Consider the following 24,532-nt stretch of genomic DNA (forward strand, 5'->3'; position numbering starts at 1 on the left):
TTTATCAAAAAACAGGTTTGGTGCAGTGTACATGGATCAGTATGTAAATTTCGATGACCCCTTGAAACGGAAATTGTTGTTGGTTGTGGTGGTGGTGGTTCTTGTTTTTGTTGTTGTTGTTACTGCTCGTGTTGTTTTTCCTCTCTTCTGTGTGTGCGTGTGTGCGTGCGTGTGTGCGTGTGTGTGTGTGAGTCTTATCATCGTCTTATTCTTTTGTTGCTACTTCTGTTTTCGCTGTTGTTGCTTTCGTTTTTGTCGTTGCTCCTGTTTTTATTGATGATGGTGGAGATGTTTGTATTGTTGGTCTTGTCTTTGATGATGCTGTGTTTGTTGCTGGTGATGTTTGTATTGTTGGTCTTGTCTTTGATGATGCTGTGTTTGTTGCTGGTGATGTTTGTAATGTTGGTCTTGTCTTTGATGATGCTGTTTTTGTTGCTGGTGATGTTTGTATTGTTGGTATTGTCTTTGATGATGATGTTTTTGTTGTTGGTGATGGTTTTATTGTTGCTCTTGTTCTTGACGTTTATGTTGTTTTTTTTATTGTTGCTTTTTCTTTTCGTTTTTATCTTCATTGTAAACCAAATCAAACTATCTTCCGTTTATGTTTTTGCCTTTAAATAGTAATTGCGGTAGTGGCCACTTCACAAGTTTGAAATCATATTAGTCTGTATGCCTGCTTGCTGATGTGTCTGTTGGTCTATCAATTCAAAACTGAATAAACATATTGATTGATCAATCTCCCTCTTTCTTCCTCACATACACATATACACACATACTCGCGCACACACATAAACACACACACACACACACACACACACACACAAAAGATTTCATGATTTTCAAGATTTAATTAACCTTAGACCCCTATTGCGGCATGGAGGATTTCAGAAAACAACATAATCAAAAACACAACAAGGATTATCATAATGTTTGCATCCAATGAAATAAAATAAGGGTAAATATTCCTTCTTCTGTACGAAAGGAACTGATGAAACATTGCAAGTTTTAATGAAATCACTGAGTCTGAGGAGATGACTGGTTCAGCCGTCGTCATAGCGACCAGACCGTCAGACAGAAATCACTAAGTCAAAGGAGAACCTGATTACTTGCACAAAATAATTTACAAAGTGAAAATACAGACTATTGGCATATATATTTATCGTGCAACATATTCTTTACGAACACACATGGACACTCCATAATAAAATAAAATTCACCACCAACTGTGTTCATGTCACATTTCTTACAAATGCGGCGCTCTCTTGGAACACCCCCTCACCCCTCAACCCCCACCCCTCCTCCCCCTCCCACACACACACACATGTAAAACACATTATGTTTATTATCATATACATGGATGCTAAGAAACACTACACACGAAGATGAGTTCAGAACACGCTTTGTGTATTGGCCAGAATCGGAACAGACCACCAACAAATCACAGACAACATAAAATGAAACTGGTCTCCAAGGAAACGGCTGCAGCGTTGCTGTGAAAACACGAAGAAGCAAACTACAGAAAGGGTCAGAATGCACATTTTGCTGTGTTCCAAACCAGACTTTAAAACCTTTGTATAACTGCTTGAAAGATAGTACAGTCCGCGTTGTAACACGAAAAATAAAATAATAAAAATTACCATATCTCGTTTTGCATCGGCCAGGTGTGCACTGGTCAGCCCAACATGTGATACAAAGACAGATAATGTGTAACAATTTATAGAACGAATAAACAAAATTGATTTATTTAACATCAACCCCAAACAAATCATGACAGAGACAGAGACAATACAAAAATAATTTGGTGTTTTTTGTTTTTTGTTTGTGCTGCCATGACGTCATGTTATGATGACGTATTAAGTTGAACAGTTGACATGTCTGGTAAGGTGTGTTTTATTTCAACACACACACACACACACATAACACACACACACGCACATAACACACACACACACATATGCATAACACGCACACACACACATCCATAATACACACACACACACACATATGCATAACACACACACACAAACACACACACACATATGCATAACACACACACAAACACACACACATATGCATAACACACACACACACACATATGCATAACACACATACACACACACACACATGCATACATATACAAACATACATAGATTCATATATGTAGACAGAAAAGTAGATAGATCTAGAGACAGATAGATTTAGAGATCAATATATAGATAGATCTATCTCTCTACAACAGGAAGAAAAACGACCCAGCACACAAGTCATTCACTACGACAGTTTATAACCGACAACACAGTCATCACCAACAACACAGTCACCACCAACAACACCAACACCCCACCCCACCACCAGATGACCAGAGCTGGTCAGACACAGACACTGAGGAAAGACACACTGTGATGAACGGTGCAGAGAGGACGTCACCAGTTGTCTCCACTCTCCCCCTCTGCTCCTCACCCACACACACTCACCATACCAACTAGCAACATACACATTGTTGTCACTGTCAGTGCACACCTGTCTAGGCCCCACCACGTGCTTGTGCTGAAAGGTGTGGGTCACCTGGCCAGAACGGACAGACACCTGGTGCACCAGGTGTGTGCTACAGTCTGACACCAGGACGTGGTCACCAGAGTCAAACAGATACCAAGGTGACTCCAGTCCTGTCAGCCTGGTGCTGTCCGTGAGCGTGCGGACCACGTGACCCTGCCTGTTCAGCACGTGCACAGCAGCGGGCTCATTGCCGGATTTCTCACAACCTACAACGAGATGTCCGTCACTGTGCCCGGCTATTCCCCAATACCGTCTGACTGTCTGGACACGTGACCGCACTGTCACGGTGTCAGTCACTGCCATGAGGTAGATGACTGGTTCCTCCGTCGTCATGGCCACCAGACCGTCAGACAGAACAGCCAGGGCCCATGGTCGTTCACCAACAGTGAGACAGGGGGACACAGTGTGGGGGGGCGCCACGCCCATCACCTTCACCTTCCTGTTCCTGTTGTCCGCCATGACCAGTCTGTTGTCCGGCAGACAGACAACGGCAGTGATCTCGGGTGTGTATTTGTCGTCTGCTGTTGTGGGCGACGTCTGGAACACACACTGTGGTGCCGTCGTCATGACGTCAACAGGTGGGGTGAAGGTGGGGGTGGCAGGGTGGGTGGGTGGGGAGAGGGGTGATGATGTGGGGGTGGTGGAGGAGAGGGAGGGTGGGGGGAGGTGAGCTGCAGTGGGGGTGGGAATGGGGGAGGGGGTGGAAGACGTTCCCGTTGTGGTGGAGGTGGCGTCTGGACTGGTCTGTTGGTCTGCAACAGTCATCATCATCATCAACATCATCATCATCATTCATCATCATCGTCGTCGATGTCGTTATTGTTCTCATCTTTATCACCACGTTTTCATTGTCACATCGCCATCTCCACCTGTAAAAATGTCAGCAGCAGCACACGCCTTCAAAACTGTTGTCGTCATCGTCATCATTATCATCGTCGTCGTTGTCGTCGTTATCGATACCATCATAATTGTTGTCCATACATCCTGATGTCAACATATCACACAATGAACTTTCTTTATTGGTTCATTTGATTTTGTGAAGTTTTCTTAAACACCCCAATGAAGCTGAGTAAGATACACATGGTTTGTTTCACTTGACAGGGATTAGAAAAAATGTCAGTGACGTGTTTTGTTTCGTGCAAAGCATTGTGACGTTTCTTGGTGTGTGTGTGTGTGTGTGTAGGGGGTGGGGGGGGGAGGCAGAGGGTGGGGAGGGGTGCACTACACTTGAACACGTTTTAAAACAAATGATTGGAAGTTGAAATTGTTTTGTTTTTTTCATTTAGTAATATGCGTAAATATTCCTCGAGTATTCATATTTAGGCAATGAAATCTAACCAAATCAAAACAAATCAAATCATGTTAGTTGTAGCCAGTTGCAGAAGTGCCATTTAAGGGCTGAATACCTGTCAGTTCGTAAAACCAGTGGTAGAGAAATGTAAATATGTTAAAAGGTGGATTGAAGTGTTGAAAGATCCAGTCCGCTCACATCCTAATCATCCACGTGAAGCAGGCATGGCGTTAAGATGTTATTACAGAGTAAAAAGATCATGTCAATGTATGTCTATCCTGGAAAGGATCTTTTTCGAGCTGGCCATAAAATGTTTGTGTCTGATATCATTCTAGAGGAACAAATGGCTGATTGACTGGGAAAAAAGTGCCATAGATCAGGAACCGTTTTCTCATGCCACGTTACTGTACACGGACCTCAAGCCAAGACTTCATTCCTATGTGGAACACCTCTGGCAGGAGGAATGGAATCTGCAGACTGACAACAAGATGTTTCAGTTTCGTCCTGACCTCAAGGAATTCCTTCCCTCCGTTGTAGGAAACAGGAAAGGAAAATGTTCTCTGCAGGCTGCACACGGGTCATTCTTATCTGACATTCTTTTATTCTGAAAGGTGAAGAACGTCCATGGTGTGTGCCGTGCAACCAGCCTCTGAGTGTCAGACATCTGATCAACTGCTGGAATCTGCATGATATCAGACACACTTAGACAGGATTCAGTACTGTGCATATAACCTACATTGTTAAATAATGATAAAAAAAATAATGATAACAATATTGATAATGATAACAATATCATATATATTATTATTATTATCATCATTATTGTTGCCATGACACATTGATATTATCATTATCGTTATTACTATCTTCATCATCATTATTACTGGAAGTATTATCAGTGTGATGTGTTGAAACAAGTAGCAAACATTGTTTTGTGAGGTGTGTGTGGTGATTGTGGTACTTTGCATAATCCTGATAAGATCTTCAGATTAATATTCGTTTTCAACAAAGTCTCGTGAAAGTAGCAAGTGGGTCAGGAACTGTCACACACCTGGTGTTACCCCAGGGTAGCCATCACTCACCACAACCACATTCACTCTGAATGAGAGACCACACAAGAGTGCACTGTTTCAAACTGGTGATTATCATAGCAACAACAACAACCAAATGACAGTGGAAACAAGAGAACATGTTCTCCATTTGGGAGAAAAGGAATCATCACTCATCTGATCCAAGCGGTTGGTAGTGGTTGGATGGTAGACAGCAGACGTCAGTGTAGATGGGAGTTAGAGGTTGTCCAACAGGATGTGAGCCTACTGGTTCCAAGTGAATAAAGAGAATCCACAAAAAACACCTGTAAGAAAAGGAAAATCACAATGTAGTCTTCCCATTGGCAGCCTTCCTCGTACCTGCAAACATACCCAACACTTCCCTACTACTCCTATTTTTATGACTTAGTAATACTAGAATTTGTACCTCGTCATTTAGTGTACATCTAACTATATTATTGTTAACATGCCTCAACACACCTAAATAAAAGCTATGGTAGTTCTTTGGCAAAGTGTATCATTTTACAGTAACTGTGACACTATTATGTCTTCTAACCTTGAATGTAGACTTAATCTATTGAATAAACAATACCCATTGTTATGTTTTGTCAGCAGCAATGGCCATATCTTGAAGATCACTCATTTTTGTGATCTAACATAGATACTGAGATCATAAAGCCACAATAGTCCTCTTAATTATTGCTCATTGTGTCCAATCACACCAAATGTCTTAGACGATATATCAAGACCAAAAGTCTTCATTCTACCAGCATCCAGTTAACTTATGTTTGTAAATTTTCTGTATACCTACTATCCCCAATACTCCTCGTGACCCCGATACACTTGGTAGTAAAGATACGATAGCTGGGTGGTGCTGCTCAGTGGCGACACTGGTCGTTATGTGTCTGAGCATGAGCAACAAGATGACATGTGAATTTCTCTCTGGAGATAATAAATTGACTCGACTTGACACATTATATTGTATTATATCTATTATCCTCGGAAATAAAGAATTTGTCTTGCCTTGTCTTGTCTTGACAATAATGAGGATGATTAGCTTAATTATGAACAACAAATGACGCTGAACTTGTTTATCATTGCCCTGACATAAGTGACCAGACCAGATCTAAATTACCACTGAAAGAATCTATTTCTCTGACTAATTTATATTACAAAGTTCTAGCTAAATCTCTTGCATTCTGACTCTCCTCAGTTATACAAAATGTTATCTGTGAAGATCACGTTTGTTTCCTCAAAGGCAGAAGCTCCAGTGTTAAAAACAAAAACATCAACGATGCAATAACAAAACCCAGACACATCAGAGCGTTATCAGTCTCTGCCTATAGCCTGAGCTGACTGCAGTCAGGTTTTGGCAACATAAGTTTGATGTAGCAATCAACAAAAATCACTGGGCATTAGCAAGTGAGTACACTTCAGAAACTAGATTACGAGTACTTCAGTGTAAGATATTGCATCATGTCTATCCAGCTAACATTCTTCTGAATAAAATAGGCTTATCAAGCAGCCCAAAATGTAAATACTTTATTGTCACTGATTATGTGGAACATTTTTTTTTTTTTTTTATCTGCGATGAAATATCCACTATTTGGAGAAGTGTAGAAGATCAGATGTCCAACAAATTTGGAATTTCTGTATAAACATTTCAGTGACAGAACCTCTGTTAGGAATCGTGGATTCCAAACAACTACCACATGCTGTTTTTAAGTATTATAACAACTTGATCTTTATGGCTAAAATGTGTATAGGTATTTTCAAATACGGAACGCCGATTGATGCGAGGGCATTTTTTTTTCACATAGAACTACTTTATTCATTTTACTAAGATGACACACAAACATGCCATACTACTTTGGTCTCCACACACACGCGCGTGCACACATACATTCACGCACTCACGCACATCCACGATCACTTGGGCATACGCACGTGCGCACGCACTGGAACACGCACTGACACAAACTGAGAGACAAAGAGAAAGAGTGGCACACATAACAATCTACACTGGAGCGAGACCCCCATTCATATGTGAGCACTGATCAACAAACAAAAATAAAATACAAAAAATATAATAACAAGTACAAAGCAATTGTCCATGATTAAGGTAACATACAGACAGAGAATTGTACACAAGTGAGAGAGAGAGAGAGAGAGAGAGAGAGAGAGAGAGAGAGAGAGAGAGAGAGAGAGAGTTGAAATTGTTTCTTTCTTTTTGACCTATTAAAAGAAGAAAACCACTGAAAGAATCTAAAGCATATGAATCACTCAGATCTGTTTTTATTTTATTTTATTTATTTACTTTTTAATAAATAAATAAAATAATAAATAAATAAAAAGAATCATACATTTTCTTCTTACCCAAAGGTTCGTGAAAAATACCCTGGACAGGTCGTCAGTCCAGACAAGGCCCTACCAGAACTTGTTCCCTGCTCGTCTGGCTCAGGTTGACCCGGACTTCTCTCCTGGCATCCCTCCGACCTCAGCACTTGTCTCTTGTGTAGGACTTGCATCCACTGGACGAGGTCACGACGCCATACCGCGAATGCAGAGCAAGTTGTAACTTACTGTCAGCTGCACACAAGTTCTAATAATATGCTGTCATCTTAGCTCTCATATTTGTTATGTTGAAGGGAAATCATGATACTGTGACATGCAACACATAAACATCCAATATGAAATGCTATAATCACAATAATGATTGCAACAACAATTCGGACAATAATGACGAGGGTTAGTTGAAATGTTTACAATAAATGACAGTAAACTTGGTTATCATTGCACTCCCTGACCAGACCAGGTCTAAACTATTTTCTGCTGAATGAATTAAAGCAAAAGTATCAATCAAAGTTATTCTAATTAAAAAACAGAAACATTCATTCTTACCTAAAGGTTCGTGAAAAATACCCTGGACAGGTCGTCAGTCCAGACAAGGCCCTACCAGAACTTGTTCCCTGTTCATCTGGCTCAGGTTGACCCGGACTTCTCTCCTGGCATCCCTCCGACCTCAGCACTTGTCTCTTCTGTAGGACTTGCTTCCACTGGACGAGGTCACGACGCCATACCGCGAATGCAGAGCAAGTTGGATCACTGCACGCTCTCTAGAATGAAACACTTGCCTAAGAAGTACAGTTCGGTTTTTGTTTTGTTTTTGTTTTCTTTTTCTTTCTCTTCCCATGCATCAGTGTGCGTCAACAGCTGAATTCCAGAACGGCAGGCTGCCTCAGGACGGTTTGGTTAAGATTTAAGTATTTTCATTGGTCGTTGCTATGGTGACAATGGAAGTGTTATTTAGTGAAATTTTGTATGTGTTACAACACAAAATGATACATTTATCATACAGCCGGATAAAGTGCTCATCCTGTCATTGGAGACCTCAACTTGGTCTCCTAGACAAACCTTAGCTCTGCCATTATAACAATAAACAAGTCTGTGACGCCATATCATTCAATTATGTATCATATCATAATTCACAGATATGTCAACACCCAGCTTTTATTTATTCCAAATATGGATGAAATTCCCCCAGACAGTGGAACAATTGTAAGAAGTACTTCAACTGAATCTGTCCTACAAGTGAAAAATGATATTCACACTGTAGTTGCCATCATCATCATCATTATCATTATCAACGTTGTCATCACACTGATCATCATTATGATCAATAAAGACAAAGACGTACTCACTGTAATTATTATCACCCTCAAAATCATCAGCCTCATTACCATCATCATCATCATCCAAAATGTCCATCCTCCAGTTGTCCTAATACCTTCCATCTTCTCCCCCTCATGCCTGACCACCCCTCCTCTCTCTCCTCTCTCCATCCCCCACCCCCACCCCTGTTCCCATGACCCATTCCCTCAGTCACTGACCTGCCGAGTGCAACAGCCGACTCAGCTGACTTCTGATCGCCTCCACTTCGTTCAGCTTGGGGCAGTGGTGACACTGTCTGACGTCACGCACACGTCTTTCCAGAGGCTCTGTCCTCACGTCCACGGTGACGTCAGGGCTTGTGAGCGTAACGGTGGAGCTGTTAGGATCAGACGACTGGCTGACGCTGAAACGAGGCAGCTGATGCTGGTAGTTATCTAGCACATGTTGTTGTGCCTGGACCCTGTTGAGGAGCTGCTGTCCCAGATTCATTACGTCCTGCAGCGTGGTGGAGACCTTCTGCTGTTCATCAGACGCCTGCTTTAAGAGGGGAACCTCCTTCTTTACCCAGGCCTCCCACTCCTTCACTCCTCTGGACTTTCCATGTGGTGCGGCAGCTGACTGAGAGTCACCATCGTTACGGATACTTTCCAGGGAGGCTGTTGACAGGAGAGATGATGACCTGGGTCTGGGTGAAGAACGGGACCCTGAGGGAGCGTTGTGCATGGCCTGGGGCAACATCTGCAGAACATGGTCTTGGGCTGCACCCATCTTACGATGAAGTGATGTACAGGAGTCACAATAGTATTCCTGACAGTCCCAGCAGACATAGGACGCATTGTTGTTTGTGCAATTTAGGCAGTGGATGTCGGTTTCTTTCTCTAATTCACGGTACACCAACTGATCAAACACAGGGTCCGTGCCTAACCTCTGTACAAGCTGGCTGAAGGTCAGGGCCTGGTCCCTGGGGACGTCCAGTTGTTTTCTACATTGCCGACATCCAGCCTTTGGGCCCAGTAGGTGCAGTGCTTTGTGGAGACATTTCCTGCAGCTGATGTGACCACAGGTCCGGATGACTGCACCCAGACACAGTGACCCACACTGGGGACAGTCTGTGAGTGACGTCACAGGCCCTGTGGGCTGTGGGGCTCTGGGTTGCCCTCCAGTTGCCATGGTGACTTCAGAGGAATCTGATAGACAGAGAGAGATAAAAAGAGAGAGAGAAAGCATTATTGCATGTGACATGAACAACAGACATCAAGATATTTTCAAGGATGATGATGACTGATCAATCTATGACTGACCACTTTAACACCTGAATACTGACCACAGTTTGACCACATCAATAACTGTGTTCCCTGGTAGTGAGTTCACACAGAACACATCTCCAGTTAATGACCACAGTGCAATCAAGGACATCAACAGTTTCTAGAGACAAGATAAATGTATCCATATAACTGTTGATGAACAATGTAATTTCTAAGTTCACACTGATTCCGCCGTCGTTTTTGTGTGAACATGTCAAATGAGGAGTATACGAACGGGTTTGGAGCTTCCCTTTGTGAGGACGTTTCTGTGTTTATTTTTCTATTACCTCTTATTTACCCGTCTGCAAGTGGACCACGTTAAGATATGAATGGCTTGAAGCTTAGTGCATTTTCTGCACAAGCAGCAGCAGTACTTTCTTGCTGATTTGTAATCAGATAAACAGTATGTCAATGCTCACTTGGTAGAGTCATGGATTACACATTTTCGGCGTTCATTTTTACGTTGCCTGACTGTGTTGTTTATCAGGTTCTGATCATCTCATCCACAAACGAAGATATTTATGCATCATGGGAATATAATGGCTCAAATCAGCTATGAACTACTGTAGTGACAGTGACCATACTTTTGTAGTGACAGTGACCATACTGTTGTTCAGTTATGAATTCCAGTTGTAGACATTTAGTATAATGATGACTTGACCTTTGCTTCAGAATTTACAGACAGATACACATGTACTGTCATCAATTTCAGACCAACACACACTCAAGGACAGACTGACAATGATAACACAACTTTCAGTTTGCTGGAAACGAGTTAGGATAACATGAAAATTGACATAAAGATATTGCTGTTAGCTCTGACCTCATCAACCAAAAGCTAAATATGACAAACACTGTATTTGTATTTGTTTTGTATTTCTTTTTATCACAACAGATTTCTCTGAGTGAAATTCGGGTTGCTTTCCCCAGGGAGACGTGTCGCTACACTACAGCACCGCCCATTTTTTTGTAATTTTTCCTGCATGTAGTTGTTTTTTTTTTCCCCATCGAAATGGATTTTTCTACTTAATTTTGCCAGGAATAACCCTTTTCTTGCTGTGGGTTCTTTTACGTGCAATTTTGCCAGGAACAACCCTTTTGTTGCTGTGGGTTCTTTTACGTGTGCTGCACATGGGACTTCAGTTTTTCGTCTCATCCAGATGACTAACGTCCAGACCACCACGCAAGATCTAGTGGAGGGAGAGAAAATATCGGCGGCTGAACCGTGATTCGAACCAGCGCGCTCAGATTCTTTCGCTTCCTAGGCAGACACGTTATCTCTGAGCTATCACTCTACATTCTGAACAAGAAATGACAACTAATAAATATGACAACTAAATGCTAAAAGCTACTGAAATCTAGAAACGAAAATCGAGTTACATGCGACCACAGCCAAAGTTCACCTCCCTGTCCTCACACTATCTGTCAACAATGAAGTTAACACAAGACACTGTCTGCTACAGACCACAAACACTCACTATTGATTTAATTCTTCTTCTTTTTTCGTTTTTCTTCCATTTTTTCCCCTCGAGGCATGACTAAGGGCGTTGGGTTATGCTGCTGGTCAGGCATCTGCTTGGCAGATGTGGTGTAGGGTATATGGATTTGTCTGAAAGCAGTGATGCCTTCTTGAGCTACTGATACTGACTAAACATTCAGCCCTCACACTGTTTGTCACCCATCAAGTCATCGTACCACAGTGAGTGTCGCTCACCACAATCAAACATCAAACTCACTTTGCTCACGCGATGTGTAGATACCTAAACGGAAACTCCAGTATGCACGTCCGTCTCTGCCTGATATCGATGACTGAATAGAGACATCAGGACCCCAGGCCCTACCCGTTTGTTGACGGCTGCACCGTGTGACGTCAGTCTTGACAACCCAGCCCTGTCTGTTCATTGGCAGTTGCTATCTGTGACGTCAGTCCACCCCGCCACAGCCATGGAGGGTATTCAGTGTCACCTTCAATGCTCCCTCCTGCTGTCACCCCCCCCCCCCCCACCTGCTCCACTGCCCCTCTCCCTCCCACCTCCACTGTCCCTCCCCCCCTCCACTGCCCCTCTCCGTCCCCACTCCACTGCCTGTCTGCACTATCTGTCTGTCTGTCTTTCCATTGTTTTCTGTCTGTCTGCATGTCTGTCTGTTAATCCGTCTGTTTCCATCATTCCCGTGCATGTGTAGGTATTTGGTGTAAAAGTAATTACACACATGCATGTGTGTGTGTGTACATGTGCAGTTCATGCATGCATGCATGTATGTATGCGTGCATGTGCATTCAATTCTATGTGTGTGTATGCATGTGTCTGTCAGTGTATGTGTGTGTGTGCACGTGCATGTTTATGTATTCGTTTATGTTTGTGTCTGTGGCTGGCAATCTTGCCACCAGTGAGGGCTGTGGATCAAGGTACAGGGACTTGACACAGGGCCAGGCTGACAGGGTGATATTAAACCTTACCTGTCCTCCACTTCACACCTGTACAGACAACGAACTTGGGCTGTGCGCTTTTCTGCAAAGGCTGTGCTGTCACTATAGTACATGTCAGGTAACTGGCGTCACTTCACATGGCACACCTGTGTATGTATGTGTGTGTGTGAGGGGGCGATGGGGTCTGCAGTTGGGGGGGGGGCGGGGGGGGGGGGGGGTCTGTGTGTGTTGGAGATGATAGACAACTGGACAGAGAGGCAGAGATACGTGCATACATGTATAGTGATTAGACAAAGATATTATAGAAAAAGAAGACGAAGATGATGATGATGAAGAAGAAATAATATTGATTCAGTTGTTTTTTTTCTCAAATAGAGCTATATGCGCTTTACATCTTTATACAGAAAAACCCATTAACGATAAATGACGAAAAAATACAATCAATCAACTTACACAAACTTCAAACAGACAGCATGACACAATTCGTCCTGTTCATTTGTTCTCTCTCTCTCTCTCTCTCTCTCTCTCTCTCTGTCTCTCTCTCTCTCACACACACACACACACACACACACACACACACACACACACACACACACTGGATAGGACACAGTTTCAGACTGTGGTGAAGATATCAGTCCTGCTTAATCTAAATAGATCTGTCTTCAGAGAAGCTTTCAAGGTGGATGTGGAAGTTGAGTGTCTAATGTTGTTATGTACCCAGGACCTATTCCGGGGAATAAACCCTGGGCACAGCTCGATGTGTCCGAGGAAGCTGCAACACACTCAACAACGTCGTGCGAGAGAAACACAGGCAGAGAAGAGACAGTTTATTTATACACTCACACAGGTACACCAAACGAGCATAAACACAATGAGTGGGTTCCAGAGAATGACCTAGCTATCTAGACAGAAAGGACACCTCCCCCTAACCAGAGGGTTAGGAAGGGAAGTGGTGAATGAATGAATGAATGAATGAATGCATGAATGAATGATATGTATACTTATATAGCACACATCCTTGGTCGTAGACCAAGCTCAAAGCACTTTACAAACACGGTGTCATTTGCACAACAAGCAGCCTACCTGGGAAGAGCTGACTGAAGGCTGCCATTGTGGGGCGCTCATCATTCGTTTCCTGTGTCATTCAATCAGATTTCAGGCATGCACACATAATAATACACTCAGGCAGACATGTAACAATTTATGTGTATGACCGTTTGGTTATTTACCCCACCATGTACGCAGCCATACTCCGTTTTCGGGGGGGGGGGGGGGGGTAACCCAACGAACGCTGACATGGATTACTGGATCTTTAACGTGCGTATTTGATCTTCTGTGTGCGTATACACATGAAGGGGGGTTCAGGCACAAGCAGGTCTGCACATATGTTGACCTTGGAAATAAGAAAAATCTCCACCATTTTGGTCAACAATGAAAAAGGAACACACACACACACACACACACACACACACACACACATACACACACACACATTTCATCTATTAAAATGTTTCCAAAGACGCGTTCCAGTCTATGTGCCCTTTAAACAACTTTTTCAAGCAAATATCTCTAGTTTCTTGTCCAGAATACTTGACATGTGCAGATCTTTATATATAATGGTTGGGTTGTCTCTACATATAATCCGAACTTTTCCCCAACATGTCGCCACAACTCACGACCATGGTAGGTGTTGATACGGTCGACACACGCTGTCTGGAACCAGGTCTCCCCCCACCGAAGCTCTCACAGGACTCCCTTCAGACGTCGAGAACACGTACAGCACACAGCACTGAAGAGAAGAAAAAAAGATTACTATAGAAGACGTCACTGGTGATGATGGTGTGAGTGCTTGAGGAAGACAGAATGGAACACACAGAGAAACAAACACCATCATTTAATCTTTGTGTGATGTCCATCCTTTAAATTCTGTCAAAGGTACACACAGAGAAACAAATAGAAAATGAATAAGTAAATAAAGTAATAGACGTTTTACAATGACAAATCATGGTCTGATTGTATGTGAAAGGAGATGTGAGTGGTGCACGTAGTTGTGTCAACATGTGTGTGCGCAACGCAGTTGGTGTGCAATACCAAAGTAAAATATATCAAATGATTTCATTGGGTCAATGGTAACGTGTCCGCCTAGAAAGCAAGATAATCTGAGTGCACTGCTTCCAATCCCCCTCCACTAGACCTTGTGTGGTAATCTCGACACTTGTCATTCAGATTAGATGATAAACCGAGGTCCCGTGTGGAGCATGCGCTAATCGTATGTAAAAGAACACACGGCAACAAAATGGGGTGTCCCTGGCAAACTTATCTAGAAAAAAATCCACTTTGATAGGAAAACAGATAAAACTGCAGGAAGAAAGAAATACCAAAAAGTGGGTGGTGCTCTCAGTGTGGTGACACACTCATTCTGGGGGCAGCAGCCCGAATTTCACACAGAGAAATCTGTTGTGACAAAAAGAGTAATACAATACAATACAATACATACAATACATCACAATGCAATACAATGTTACATTACATACAATACAATACATTACAATGCAAAACAATACATTACAATACAATACCCACGGTACCCCTCACCCCCAAACAAGCACAACGTAATCAAATTCTCCACTCCATTCACACAGACGAACAAGACAAGACGCCCAGACACTGGGAATGCCCTGGGACTGGAGGGGCACGTGGAAAAATGTGGGGTAGAGAAGCAAGGACCCTGCACAAGGAAAATGATACCCTCACCTGGTCTTGCACACTGGCTTCCCGGAATAAAACTGTATCAACATTAAAGATGAAAGGATTTTTTTTAAAATACAATTCACATACATCTTAGTTCGTTTTAGAATGTAATACTGAAGCGAAAAAAGGGAAGCCAATACAAAAATGAAGATGAAATCCGAATGATAATCACGAAAGGAAACCCCGAACGCAATGAGAGAAAAATAAACAAACATATTTCCCTTGACTTTTCAACATACCAGCTGGGTCGTGGGTAACTGCTCTCCTCTTTTCTTTCTTCGTCCTCTTCTTCTCTTCCGGCGAGATTTTCGGGGTGGGATAAACAAATGATAACAACAACAAAAAAGACAACTATGGAAGATGGTACTCAATGAAAACTGGTCAAGAGCGTTGACTTCTGCTCTTTGTGTACAACATCCATAAAGAACGTCACCTCATCGAAAATTGATGACGACAATGCAACATGACGTAAAACAGACAGGACCTTCAAATGACCATACTTCAAAGTTACATATTTTAACAATGATATTGAATTTTTGAAAGAAGAGAATGGACGATGAAGAACACGATGACCTCCAGTATGCTGAGCAAACAGCAACTGCCAAGGGACGACTTCCTTTCAAAGATATCGTGAAAAGCGCGGTTGTCTAACAGGGACTTGCTTGTGATAGCGAGCACTGGGTGTTGAAATTAACACAAATGTGATGAAGTGAGTTCATCTTTACACAGTTCAATGCATAGGCCAAGATATACAAATTACAATACCATATCAACGTGTTGCAATGATGGTGAGAAGAAGAGTTGCATGTATACACACACATACCGTATATCGAATCTGTGTACAAGTAAAAAGGTTCCCTTTCTTTTGATAATAACGTAAACGAATATAACAATAATGGTAAATGAATAAAACAGAAAAGAATTAACAGATAATGCTGTTGTGCACCATAGAGTGCCCTCAACAAATGTTGAATGGAAGGCTATGGATGGAAGTTGAAAGAGTGCGTTGAACAAAGTATTTCTGTCCGACACATAAAACACAATTATCAATATTAAAGCCGAGATTTCAAGATGAGTTGTACTGATGAAGAATATGAGAGAGATATTCAGGGCCTGTGCCAGTGAGAGATAAGAAACTGATTGAAGAGTGTGTACGAAATCCGGGACTGAATGGGGATGCATGGTATGAAACTTTCAAAACGAGGGGTCACTGTATTAAAAGACATGAAACCATGGTCTGATCAGACTGGTGGAAGTGAAGTTTGCAGAGTGCTTTATGTAAGTGGTCTTCAACTTGTTGCCAGTAGTTCCACACTGACCTCAGAATGTCCCGATTGTCTCCCCTGGCCTTCATATTCTGCCCCCCACCTCTCTGTCCCCGTCCTGCTTTTTCTCACCTTGTTCTCTCTCTACTGTCTCTGTCTGTCTGTCTGTATGTCTGTCTCTCTCTGTCTCTCTCCCCCTCTCTCTCTGTCTCTCTCCACAGACAGGAGATTCAATGTCACCTTGGGTATTACCTCCTGCTGTCATTCTTAGCGGGGCTGCGTGTGCCGCTTGCATTGTCCCCCAACGTGCGTGTATGTCCGCTGAGGGCCGTCTTGCCCATACCAACCCCACCCCCACCCCCACCCCCTCTAGTGATTGTGGGAAGGGATTACCTTGATATGTCACCAGTGCAAAACAGACAGGGTGGCTCGATCAGTGGTTCTCTTTCTACCTCAAAGCACCACTCCTCCCCCACCCCCTCCACTTCCACCCCATCGTCACGTCAACCCTTCCTCCTCGTACACTAAATGCAGGTTGCACGCTTCACTGCTCAGGTGCATATATATATATGTGTGTGTGTGTGTGTGTGTGTGTGTGTGTGTGTGTGTGCACCTCTGTGTGTGTGTGTGTGTGTGTGTGTGTGCCTGTGTGTGTGTGTGTGTGTGTGTGTGCATTCGTATGTGCATATCTATGTGTATCTGCATCTCTGTGTGTTTGTTTGTACCTCTGTGTGTGTGGATGTGTGTGTGTGTGTGTGTGTGTGTGTGTGTGTGTGTGTGTGTGTGTGTGTGTGCAGAGGGTGTAGAGACAGAGACAAGTATAGACAGAAATAAATGTTAGCTCCATGTTCACTCGAGTTTGTCTCTGCAGGCCTTCATATTCTGGTCCACCCCCACCCCCTGTATCCCCTCCTCCCTCTCTTCCTGCCCCACTTCTGCGTCATACAGTGTCGTCACCTTGTCCTGTGTGTGTCTCTCCACACCCTCCCTGCTTGTCCCCCCACCCCCCCCCCCTCCCCTCTGTGGCACACAGAGTGACGGAATGAATAGAAACCTGACTTCAACACACTGTCTGGGGCACGCTGGCTGTTGTCTGGGGAAGGTAGAGAGAGGGGGACATGACAGACAGACAGTAGGAGAGACAGACAGACAGACAGATGAAGAGAGACAGACAGACAGACAGAAAGACAGACAGAGACAGTGTCAAAGAGACAGAGAGGCAATAGAGAAAGAGACAGGAGAGAAGAGAGACAGACAGACAGATAATTATATATATATATATAGAGAGAGAGAGAGAACTCAGAACTCAAAACGTTTTCATATTGAAGGATTAAGATTTTGGGCATGGCCTATTCTTCCAATCCAACCTTGCTAATCCACATCAGTTACAATAGCACATACAGCACACACACACACACACACACACACACACACACACACACACACACACACACACATACTAACATTCACAAACACATGTGCACACACGCACATGCATATATATATACATCCTTACCCTTAGAGTTTCTAAAGGAGATGTCACTGCGTTCGGTCAAATCCATATAAGCTCCACCACATCTGCTAGGCAGAAGCCTGACCAGCAGCATAAGCCAGCTCACTTCAGCCTTGAGTGCATGCATATATTTGTATACGTCAGAGTGGATTTCGTTTAAAGAATTTTGCCAGGTGACAACACTTTTGTTGCCATGGGGTGTCAAGTGCGTGCTGCACACAGGACCTCGATTCATCATCTCATCTGAATGACTTGATGCTCAGTTTGATTTTCAAGTTAAACTTGGGAGAAAGGGCGAGAGCGGGATTCGAACCCAGACCCTCACTGACACTGGTTTGGCAGATAAGTGTCTTAACCATTCTGCCACCTTGTTCCACAAGGCTAGCATGGTTGCCTTCCACACACACAAACTACATCTTTCTGTGTGTGTGTGTGTGTTTCTCTCTCTCTCTCTCTGTCTGTCTGTCTGTCTGTCTGTCAGTCAGTCTGTATCTTTACCTTCTAGTGCATTTGTGTGTGTGTGTGTGTGTGTGTGTGTGTGTGTGTGTGTGTGTGTGTGTGTGTGTGCGTGCGTGCACGTGCAGGTGTGTGTGTGTGTGTATTTATTCTCACCATGACAACATCACAAGACGTTCAGTGACGGGGCTTGAGCTGAAAGGAGAGCCCACAGTCGGTCCTGGCTTCAATGTGCTGAATGTGTTATTCATGACTTGTTTGTAAGGGTCTCTTTCCCACCCACCCACCCACCCCACCCCACCCCACCATTCCCCACCCTCATCACCACTACCCGGCCTTACCTGGAGTTGTGGGCAGGTGAACAGAGCAGCAGCCTGATGTGAGGGGCTGGCACTGTGCCAGGCCCTGTGGTCACTTGTGTGGGGTGGTTGGTCCATTTCTCTACACACCTGATATATATATATATTACGAGGGTCATTCAATAAATAAGGTGAATTTTTCGGTATAAGGACTTCTAATACAGATAGAAGCTTACTTTTTTTAAATTATTTTTCAACGTAGTCTCCCAGCACTGTCACAGCACTTTGTCCCATCTGTGCACAAGCTTCCGTATTCCCTCAGCGTAAAAATCTGGACTGATGTCTCAGCCAGTCGCTCACAACACTTTTGACTTCATCGTCACTTTCAAACTTCGTGCCTCTCGTGAACACTTTCAAGGGACCAAACAGGTAAAAGTCTGAAGGAGCAAGGTCTGGGCTGTAAGGGGGATGAGGGAGCAGTTCCCAGCCCAGCTCGTTGATGGTCTGCACCGTTCAGGCTGCTGTGTGAGGCCTTGCGTTGTCATGATGACGTTGCCAAGGTCATCATGGACAATTTTGTGTGCTGTCCCAACAGATAAGCTCAAAGTCCTTGCAATGTCATCCACTGTCACCCTTCTGTCAGACTGAATGAGGTCATTGACTGATTCGATCACCTCAGGAGACCTCACTTCTGTAGGCCTTCCAGGCCTGTCTTCATCCTCAACACTGCTCCGTCCTTCTTTAAACAATTTAGCCCACTTGTAGACATTTTTTCGGCTGAAACATGTGGCACCATACACAGTTGACATTCTCCTATGAATTTCAACTGGTTTGCACCCTTCAGCAACCAAAAACTTGATAACTGACCGGCTGTTCAATCCTGGAGCATGCTTCTTGGTCGGCCATCTTTGTTAATCGCCAAAACTCTCAATTTTTTTTTTAATCTGCAAAACAAATTAAATCCATGTGAAAAAGAAGTAAAACAAAAAAAAAAGAAAAAAAAAGTAAGCTTCTATCTGTATTAGAAGTCCTTATACCGAAAAATTCACCTTATTTATTGAATGACCCTCGTATATGTTTTGTTTTGTGTTTGTTTGTTTTTTTGTTGTTGTTGTTGGTTATTTGTGGGGGTTTTTTTCTTTTGTTTTTTGGGGTTGTTTTTTTTGGGGGGGGGCGGGGGGGTACGGGGGGTGGGGGTGGAGCTTGTGGGGTGGTCGTTTCGCATATGTTCTCCCCTGTATGCAGTCAACTTCACTGCAGTATTATTACTTTTTTTTCTTTTTTTTTTTTTTTTTTTTTGAGGTGTGCCCCGCTGTTCTTATCTAGTTTTGTCATCAAAGTGGTCTCAGGGATGGCAGATTTCAATACCTCCAATTTGAAAGGAATGGCGACAGTCACTGCTGCTTATTAATGTATGTGTGTGCACTTTGTTTTTTCATGGCTTGGTTGGAACTCTTTCCTCTGCACCACTCTCCCCCCCTCCTACCCCCACCCCCTAGCACCGTCACCACCGCCACCTTTCCCGATTCCATTAAAGCATTTTTTTTTCTTTTCCTTTTTCTTTAAGCAATCACGAGATTCGTCTTTCAGCTCAAGAGAAGGCCTTTGAGGGTATTGTGATGTTGCCTGGGTTAGAACGAACAAACACACACACACACACACACACACACACACGTGCACGTGTGTGCATGTGTGTGCATGCATATACACTCACGTGCACGGACACACATGCATACAACACACAGACACATGCACTCACACAAATACAGATTTGAACACCTGTGCTTGCATGTAACACACACACACACACACACACACACACACACACACACACACACACACAGGTGCATAATGCATTGCCACTTAAATTTGAAAGGAGAGCTGAACTTAATGTAAACAACCCAAGAGCATGCGTCAGTTGGATCAGTGTATGTAACTGGAGGGTGGAGGAGGGGGTAAGGCTTTTGTGGATTGTTTCTATACGTGTGACAGTGACGTAGACACACAGACAGAAAAACAGGCAAGGACTTGAATGGGGAAAAAACACGAGAAGGGGAGCCTATTAGCTGCTGAATTGTCGCCTCTGCTGAATTGTCGCCAGCAACAACTTGACGGAGCTCTGTTAAACGTTTGGCGACAATTCACCTTATCAGTAAAAGATCCGTGGTTATAAAGTGAACGCCAAACTGTCGCTGTTTGTTTTGATGTGTGTTGATGATGTTGAAAACCAAAGGAAGTCAAGAGAAAATAAGAAAGAAAGTAATGAAGAAGCAGGGAACTAAAGAAATAAAGGAAGCAACGAAACAGGAAATCGAGGATGAAAGCAAGGAAAAAAAGAAAAAAGAAATAATTGGAGTTAATGCAAGGAAAGAAAAATGACCTGTGTTTATCACTTACCATTGGTTACTGCTGACCAGTATTTATCACTTACCATTGGCTACTGCTGAGCCCTGCTGACCACCACTGACCGAGGTGGGGGGACATAGACCTTGGAGAACATATACCTGGGGGAATATAGACCTTAGCATATACCTGGGGGAATATAGACCTTAGCATATATCTGGGAGAATATAGACGTTGGAGAGCATATACCTGGGGAAAAATAGACCTTGGAGAGCATATATCTGGGGAAATATAGACCTTGGAGAACATTTACCTGGGGGAATATAGACCTTGGAGAACATTTACCTGGGAGAATATAGACCTTGGAGAGGATATACCTGGGGGAATATAGACCTTGGAAAACATATACCTGGGGAAATATAGACCTTAGAGAACCTATACCTGGGTGAATATAGACCTTGAAGAACATATACTTCGGAGAATACAGACCTTGGAGAACATATACCTGGGGGGGATATAGACCTCGGAGAATATATATCTGGGGAAATATAGACCCTAGGGAATATAGACATGCTCCCGAGCCTAGCACACATATACACAGAGTACCCAACTCCCACCCTCAAAACAAAAAATCTGTTAAAGTCATGAACTGCCAATGAAGGAAATGATGACAACAAATCAGCAATTACTAAGTAAACGTTGAAATGTAACCATTCCATTGAAATGTCGCCATTCCGCTGATATGTCTTTGACCAGTGACAATTTGGTGGTTATCTGATCCGCTATTATTTGTTTCTGGTCACTGACAATTAAGCAGAGGTCTGTTAAACGTTGATTTGTCGCTGGTCTGCTGATTTGTCGCTGGTCACTGACAATTAGGCAGAGGTCTGTTAAACGTTGATTTGTCGCTGGTCTGCTGATTTGTCGCTGGTCACTGACAATTAGGCAGAGGTCTGTTAAACGCTGATTTGTTGCTGGTCTGCTAATTTGTCACTGGTCACTGACAATTAAGCAGAGGTCTGTTAAACGTTGATTTGTCGCTGGTCTGTTGATTTGTTGTCAGTGACAATCCAGCAGTTAACTGAGCTGTTCCAGGTTGTGACTGGCGACAATTCAGTGGAGGCCACAAATCGGCAGCCATCAGAGCCCCTTACCCTCTACACAAACACTCTTCCTCGCTCCCCCCGCCCCTTTCCTCCCACCCCCACAAACAGTGGAGGAATACAGGGGGATTTCCCTTTTGACACTTCCTTTATCTCAGCCAATCAGCAGCCATATCACCAAGTAAGAGCTGATCTTCACAACACGGGAAGGAGGGGGATGGGGGGAATGGGGGAGATAGGGGAAGGTGGAAACGGGGTCATTTAGAAAAGAAACAGCCAAAGAAGATACAAATCATTCTCCGTCATTTTATGACACACACACACACACACACACACACATACCACACAAACGACAGAGCAGAATATATGTGCAGGGAGGGAGGGGTTAGAGTGAAGTTAGCTCTGTTGTTTTTGTTTCATGTGTGTGTGTGTGTGTGTGTCTGTGTGTGTGTGTGCACGTGACTGTGTGTGCACGTGTGTGTGTGCACGTGAGTGCGTGTGTGTGTTTATGAGTGTGTCTGTCTGCCTGTGAGTGTGTTTTCTCACCATGACAACATCACAAGACGTTCAGTGACGGGGCTTGAGCTGAAAGGAGAGCCCACAGTTACTCCAGGCTTGAATGTACTGCCATTTATAATTTGCTGTTTGGAGGTCTGCTTGTGTGTGTGTGTGTGTGTGTGTGTATGTGTGTGTGTGTGTGTGAGTGTGTGTGTGTGTGTGTTTGCATGCTGTATTTGTTATGGCTTGTTTAGAACTCTTTCCTCTGCACCCCTCCCTCCACCACCCTGCACCACCACCACCTTACTAGAGTCCATTAAAGGCACTTTTTTCTGATTTTATTTCTTTACTTTATTTTACTCATTTCTTTTCATAGCACCCACGGGTTTCGTCTTTCAAGCTCAAGAGCAGGCCTTTTGAGGGCGTTGTGTTGTCTGGGTGAGAAATAACACACATACACGTGTGTGTGCATGTGCACACGCACACACACACATAGGCATACAATGTATTGCCACTTAACCTTGAAAGGACAGCCCAAGTCGCTGCTGGTTTGAACGTAAACAACCCATGAGCATGCGTCAGTTGGATCAGTTTTCGTAGCTGGAGGTTGGAGGAGGGGGTAGGACTTTTGTGGGTGTTCTTGTACATATGGCGGTGATGTAGATACACAAACAGACAACAAAATTACGGCAGGCAAGGACGTGAATGGGGACAAAAGCACAAGACGAAAAGCCCCCTCAGCCTCTCACCAAACATCACACTCGATGTCAACCCCCCTCCCACCCCACCTCCACCCCAACCGCTACCCCATACAGTGGTGGAATACAGGGGGATTTCCCTTTTGATAATTCCTTTATTTCAGTCAATGGGCAGAACTGTCCTGTCGCCAACTAGAACCAATGTTCACAACGGGAAGGAGGGGGGTGGGGGGGGGGGGGTGAGTGGAAGGGTGGAGAGGGGTTTCTGATTTCACTTTTCTCCCCCACCTCCACCCCACTCCCTCCCTGCACCTGTGTTTTGCTCTGTCTTCTTTTGACAACGGAGAATGATTCAGATTGATCTGGGCTGCCTGTCTTCTTTACGTAAATAGACAGACAGACAGAGAGAGAGAGTGCACATAATGTGTGTGTTTGAGTGCATGTGTGCGTATGTGTGTGTGTGTGTGTGCACACGTGCACGTGTGTGTGCTGTGTTTTTCATGGCTTGTTAGAACTCTTTCCTCTGCACCCCTCCCCCCACCACCCAGCACCACCACCACCTTACCAGAGTCCATTAAAGGCAGTCTTTTTATTTTATTTAATTTTTTTTACATACTTATTTCATTTCATTTTATAGCAGCCGTGAGTTTCGTCTTTCAGCTCAGAAAGCAGGCCTTTTGAAGGTATTGCGGTGTTGTCAGGGTGAGAACTAACAAGCACAAACACACACATGCACGCACACACACACAGACACACACACACACAGACTCACTCACACACACACAGGTGTATAATGTATTGTCACTTCACCTTGAAAGGACAGCCAAAGTCACTGCTAGTTTGAACGTAAACAACCCACGATCTTGCGTCAGTTGGATCAATGTTTAAAACCGGAGGTTGGAGGAGGGGGTAAGGCTTTTGTGGGTTGTTTCTATACGTCTGACAGTGACGTAGACACACAGAAAAAACAGGGCAGGCAGGGACTTGAGCAGGGGAAAAACACCAAGAAGATGAGCCTCGTATCCCTCTCCCCAAACACCTCCCCCCTCTCCCCAAACACCCCCCTCCCCTCTCCTCAAACACTTCCCCCTCCCCAAACACCTCCCCCCTCTCCCCAAACACCTCCCCCTCCCCTCTCCTCAAACACTTCCCCCTCCCCTCTCCCCAAACACCTCCCCCCTCTCCCCAAACACCTCCCCCCTCTCCAAACACCTCCCCCCTCTCCCCAAACACCTCCCCCCTCTCCAAACACCTCCCCCCTCTCCCCAACATCTCCACCCTCTCCCCAAACACCTCCCCCCTCTCC

The 24,532-nt window shown here is 43.9% G+C and overlaps 1 protein-coding gene and 1 long non-coding RNA gene across 2 annotated transcripts; both read right to left on the reverse strand.

Annotated features, from left to right (window-relative positions):
* Positions 1-1,383: 1,383 nt before the first annotated feature.
* LOC143276097 (uncharacterized) lies at positions 1,384-11,758 on the reverse strand. Its single transcript, XM_076580491.1, has 3 exons — positions 11,609-11,758; positions 8,787-9,755; positions 1,384-3,308 (listed from the first exon to the last, which is right to left on the reverse strand). The coding sequence occupies exons 2-3, from the start codon at positions 9,736-9,738 to the stop codon at positions 2,272-2,274; spliced, it is 1,989 nt and encodes a 662-aa protein (XP_076436606.1). The 5' UTR covers positions 9,739-9,755; positions 11,609-11,758; the 3' UTR covers positions 1,384-2,271.
* Positions 11,759-12,812: 1,054 nt separating this feature from the next.
* Positions 12,813-18,731, reverse strand: LOC143276266 (uncharacterized). Its single transcript, XR_013053533.1, has 2 exons — positions 18,627-18,731; positions 12,813-14,089 (listed from the first exon to the last, which is right to left on the reverse strand). It is a non-coding gene; the product is annotated as an uncharacterized LOC143276266 (long non-coding RNA).
* Positions 18,732-24,532: the final 5,801 nt, after the last annotated feature.

Source organism: Babylonia areolata, chromosome 31 (genome assembly GCF_041734735.1).
Source record: "Babylonia areolata isolate BAREFJ2019XMU chromosome 31, ASM4173473v1, whole genome shotgun sequence".
NCBI classification, from domain to species: Eukaryota; Metazoa; Mollusca; class Gastropoda; order Neogastropoda; family Buccinidae; genus Babylonia; species Babylonia areolata.

What these genes read in the sequence shown, in the direction of transcription:
- LOC143276097 (XM_076580491.1), bottom strand. Translation starts at nt 9,738, where the DNA reads ATGGCAACTGGAGGGCAACCCAGAGCCCCACAGCCCACAGGGCCTGTG. An exon ending in TCGGCTGTTGCACTCGGCAG is followed by an intron (nt 3,309 to 8,786) that starts GTCAGTGACTGA and finishes TGACTGTTGCAG; the next exon opens with ACCAACAGACCAGTCCAGAC.